Source organism: Carlito syrichta, unplaced genomic scaffold (assembly GCF_000164805.1).
Source record: "Carlito syrichta isolate Samal-C Ts95f unplaced genomic scaffold, Tarsius_syrichta-2.0.1 Scaffold309897, whole genome shotgun sequence".
Lineage (NCBI taxonomy): Eukaryota > Metazoa > Chordata > Mammalia > Primates > Tarsiidae > Carlito > Carlito syrichta.
In genome coordinates this window covers 77,061-82,250 of record NW_007253993.1, presented here as the reverse complement: position 1 = coordinate 82,250, position 5,190 = coordinate 77,061, and the positions used below count along the sequence as shown (strand labels likewise).

Genomic DNA, 5,190 nt, shown 5'->3' with positions numbered 1-5,190 from the left:
TCTGCGCGGGGAGGCTGCGGCCGGGAAGAGGAGAGCCGCCGGGTGGAGGCCCCGAGCCCAGCCGGCCCTGCCCGTCGCTTGCGGGGCGGCGCCAAGAGGAGCGTCTTGAGGAACATCGCGGCCTTTCTGTTCCTCTGCAATATTTCGGTAATCCGCGTCAAGTTGTCGCCATTGTTTCAAAGCCGGTTGCTCTGTTTTCCTTGCATTTTTCAGATAAGGAGTGGAGGCAGTTTGTCAAAAAAAAAGCCCACCAAAAACCAAAAATATAAAAACAATTTTAAATATAAGACTTAAAAGCGAGGCCGGCCATGGTGGCTCATACCTGTAATCCCAACATTTTGGGAGGCCAAGGTGGGAGAATTCCTTGAGGCCAGGAGGTTGAGACCAGTTAGGGCAACATAGGAAGACCTGTCTCTACAAAGAAGTTAAAAATTTTTTTAAAATGTCAGCTGGATGTGAAAGCCTGTGCTTGTAGTTCCTTCCAGCTACTCAAGGGGCTGCGGTGGATGGTTTGCTTGAGCCCAAGTGTTCAAGGTTACAGTGATCTATGATCATGCCCCTGCACTCCCGTCTGTGTGAGACTCTGCCTCCAAGAAAATAGCAACAGACAAACAGGTAACAAGAAAAATGAGACCGGAAAGTAGACCTATAGCTACAAATTTACTTACTGTGTGCCAGGGGCTGAGCTGGGCACTAAGATTAAGGGTGAGAAGACTCAAAAAGCTCACAGTATAGTCTGGGAAGGACACAGCGGAAAATATAATACAATGAGTAGGACAAGTGCCAAGACAGGGAATGTCCAAGGTTTGATAAGAGCAGAGATCTAGAAGAGACTTCAATGAGTAGTGGGTGCTTGAGGTGAGGCCCAGGATCAATCAGGGGTACTTTTGACTGCAAGTGATAGAAAATTTGGCCAGCAGTGTTTTCAATCTTAGTGATATTTAATTATCTCACAAAAACTGGTGCGGTGGCTCATGTCTGTAATTCCAGCACTTTTGGAGGCGGAGGCGAGAGGATTGCCTGAGCGCAGGGTTTGAGACCAGCCTGGGCAACTTGGTGAGAACTTGTCTCTAGCCAGATGTGGTGGCATGTACCTGTGGTTCCACCTACTTGGAAGGGCGAGGCAGAAGGATCACCTGAGCCCAGTAGGTTGAGACTGTGGTGGCCATGAGCATGTCACTGTACTCCAGTCTGGGCAACAGAGTGAGACTCCAACTAAAAAAAAAATTACCTCACAAGAATCCCGAAGGGTGTCTGCTGGGTGTTGACCTGATAGCAGAACCCTGCCGCCAAGCTACCAGGCAGTGCTCGTTTTGCTCCTTGACCATGCGTAGTGTGGTGCTGGTTGCCAAACCCCATCACAAGGTGGCTGTGGCAGTACCAGGCTCCATATCTGTGTTCAAGCCACAAAGCAGGGGGGAAAGGCTGGTGCCAGGCAGTGCTCATGTGGGCACCCATAGCTGCAAGGGAGTCTGGGAAATGGGACGGTTTGCTTTCTAGCCTCTGTGATGGAAAGTAGCAAGGAGAGGAAGGTGTGCACAGTCACTCACCCAGTATTGTCTGTGTCAGCAGGGAGTGATTGGAAGTTCACCAGGTGGTCAGGCAGGGAATAAGCGTTGTGGGCAGAGGGCACACAATGTGCAGAGATGCAGAGGCAAAAGACACCGTGGTTCATTTTGGAAGCCCCAAGTGGTTCAGCATGACTTCCATACCTGTGAAGCCAAGCAGCAGCGTGGGGAACAGGAAAGAGGGCCCCGCTGGGTGGGCCCTGCCTTGAGCAGGGCTTCCGAGGCCTGGCCAGTCTGGTCTTTTTGCCGGGCGCAAGAGAGGACCTCCTCCGTGTGTGTTTTGGAGTGATCCCCCAGCAACAGAGTGCAACAAGGATGGGGAACGATGAGTCCAGAGGCAGGGAGGCCAGGACAGAAGCCTCTGCAGCAGCAAGGGGAAGGAAAGGGTGAGGCTGGACCCTGGACGGTTGTGGGAGGAGCGATGGAGTGAAGAGAAAGGAATAAGGTCAGGCTTGGCAGCTCAGCCTGTAATCCTGCACCTTTGGGAGGCCGAGGCGAATGGATGGCTTGAGCCTGAGGGTTCAAGACCCACCAGGGCAACTTGGCGAGACCTCATCTCTACAATAAATCAAAAATTAGCCGGGTGTGGTAGCGTGTGCCTGTAGTTCCAGCTACTCGGAAGGCTGAGGCGGAAGGATCGCCGGAGCCCAGCAGGTCGAGGCTGCGGTGGCCGGGAGCGGCCACTGCATTCCAGTCTGGGCGACAGAGTGAGACTCCAACTCAAAAAAAAAAAAAAAAGAAAGGAATAGGAAGCACTGTGTTCTACTGGAGGAAGGATGGCAGGGTTGGGTGGAAGGAAGGGGGAAGCAGGCTTTGGCACCATGTGGGCCTCTGCAGTGGCCATGGCTGGCGGCGGGAGGGAGTGGACCGTCCACAGAGGGCCTGTTCGTCATTCTGGGTGATGTCAGCTCTCTGCTGCCAGCCTCTGCGTGATCAAATCTGCCCTCATTATCCCACGGCTCAGAGGCTTTTAAGCTCCCCTGCTCATTCCAGTGCTCAGGGCTGACCCCTTTCAATATTGCCTGAGGCCACAAAATCGGGAGGGTCCCTCTGAAGCCAGATGGCCACGTGTCTGCCAAGCACACTGGACTCTTGGCTAGAATCACCTGGGCCCCTCCGGCTCAGTGGGCAGTTAGAAGGAAGTGGGAAGACCCAGAAGAGTTGACTCCAGGCAGACCCTCTTTCATCTGCTAGAGGTTTGTTGAGTACCTGCTGTGTGCCAGAAACTCAGCAGTGAACCAGGAATTTAGAGTATAACAACATTAGGTAGATATTAGTCACTACGGCAGGGCTGCATTTTTGTGTGTGTGAGGCATAGATTCTAAAGAGGGGTGGAATAACTCACATTTCTATAAAGTCAGAGTTAATTCTAGAAGTTCCCTCAAGTGCATGCTTTTTGTATATACCTTATGATATTAACATATGTTTTTTGATTCAGTTCAGAAAGGCCATTTCCCCCTTTTTGCTCTTTGGTTGACCACTGGGTGAATTAATGGGCTTGCACTTTTGGACCAGCTTGAACAAAAATAGCACTGCCCAAGATACTAGGACCAAGTGGTTCTGATGGTCCATCAGGATGCAAAGGCTGGGCACAGGGCCCGGTCCCAGAAGGAACTGAGCACTCGCTCACTTTGCAGGGGCTTGAACTAGGGGATGGACCTCATTGGACAGTGATGCCTTTGATTGTCCCAGCCGACTCTGACACTCTGTGGTTGATCCTGAATGCAACAGACAACCACGGGAGGGTTTACACTGCCAGAAGACAGGATCCAAATCAAGAGTATTTTATTTTACGTAATTTAATTTAATTTATTTGAGTCAGGGTCTCACTCTGTCACCCAGAATGGAGTGCAGTGGCATGATCACTGCTCACCGCAGCCTTGAGCTCTTGGGCTCAAACGATTCTCCTGCCTCAACCTCCTGAATAGCTGAGACTACAGGTGTGAGTCATCACTCCCAGGTAAATTTTTTGGTAGAGACGAGGCGTCACTATGTTGTCTAGGCTGGTCTCGAGCTCCCGGGCTCCTACCTCTGTCTTCCAAAGTGCTGGGATTACAGACATGAGCCACTGTGCCCCGCCTGTTTTACTTTCTTTAACTGCAGTACAAACACAACATGAACGCCACCCTCTTCACCATGGTTTAGTGCACGGGCGCGCAGAGTCAAGTGCGCTCACACTGCTGTGCCCCTCCCAGCCTCCATCTCCAGAGCAGCTTCATCTTGCGACACGGAAGCTGGCCCCGTGAAACACAGACTGCCCATTCCTCCTTTGCCCAGGCCTGCGTAACCAGCATTCTACTCTCCGTCTGTAGGAGTCTGACGATGTGAGGTTCCGCATACTTGTCTTTTTGTGACTGGCTTATTTCCCTTGGCATAAGGCCCTCCGGGTTCCCCACTCTGCAGCCCGTGAGGGAGGGAGATGGCGAGTGTGACCCCCAGCTTCTGACTTGAGTTCCTGGGTAGATGCTGGGGCTGTGTTGGAGACTGAGGACTCTGGAGAAAGGGCAGCCTTGGGCGGTGGTTGGGGTCAGTGTGGAAGGAAGGACACAGGCTCTGTTTTAAGTGCCTTTGAGTCATCCAACTGGACAGTCAGTAGGATGTGGATATCTTGTTTTTCTATAGCCGTGTTATGCATTACCCCAAATGTGTGACAAAAGCAACATCCATGGCTTTGTTTTTGTCTCATGATTTTCATTGTGACACATGGCATTCTGGGTTAGAAATTGTGGCATGGCTTGGCTGGGCCATGCTGTTCCTCACAGCACCAGATGAAGCTGGTGAATGCCTTGGCGGGAGGGTCTCAGGTCTGGTGCCTTGGGTGGAGTGACTGGGGGGCTGGGCTCAGCTGGACCCTGAACGGAGCAGCCACACTGGACTCTCCAGCATGGTGGTCTAGGGTAGTTGGACTTCCTGTGTGGTGGCTCGGAGCCCTAGACCTGACCTTCCGAGAGACTGGAGGTGGAAGTTTCCAGTCTCCTAAGGCCTGAGCTTGGAAATTGCATGGTGCAATTTCTGCCCTATTTCATTGGTCAAGCAGTGACAGCGTCCATCCAGATTCAAGGAAAGGGGTTGTAGGCCCACCTCTCAATGGGATGAGTAGCAAGAATTTGCAGCAAGAATTTGCATCTTTATACCTTAATAGCAGGTATAAAGATCTGGGCTTCGGGAAAGAGCTGCCATCTTTCCTCCTCCCTTTCTTCTCCTGTTTCTTCCCTTCTTCCCTCCTTTTCTTTCTTCCTTCCTTCCCTCCCTCCCCTGCTGCCCCTCTTTCCCCTGCTTGAAACGTATCCACTGAGTGTCTACAGAGGACCAGGCACCGCTGAGAGTAATGAGGGTGCCCTAGTGACCAAGGTCACTGATCTTCCTCTTATGGGGCTTAAAAACCAGGCAACAGGACAGAACCAACAGCTGAGCAAGAAAAACACCTTATGGTGACACGTGTCTTGCAGAGAAGTGGAAAAAGAGGTTGTGGAAGGCAGCTCTTGGGCGGCCATTTTTTTTTTTTTTTTTGAGTCGGAGTCTCACTCTGTTGCCCAGACTGGAGTGCAGTGGCCGCTCCCGGGCACCGTAGCCTCTACCTGCTGGGCTCCGGCGATCCTTCCACCTCAGCCTTCCGAGTAGC

At 52.0% G+C, this 5,190-nt stretch overlaps 1 protein-coding gene across 1 annotated transcript in view; it reads left to right on the top strand.

The window, feature by feature from the left end:
• OTOP1 (otopetrin 1) overlaps positions 1-5,190 on the top strand; it is a 29,763-nt gene that overhangs the window by 21,507 nt on the left and 3,066 nt on the right. The window contains exon 7 of the mRNA XM_021717642.1: positions 14-147. Within this exon, the coding sequence (XP_021573317.1) occupies positions 14-147 (134 nt within the window). The remainder of the gene's footprint in view (positions 1-13; positions 148-5,190) is intronic.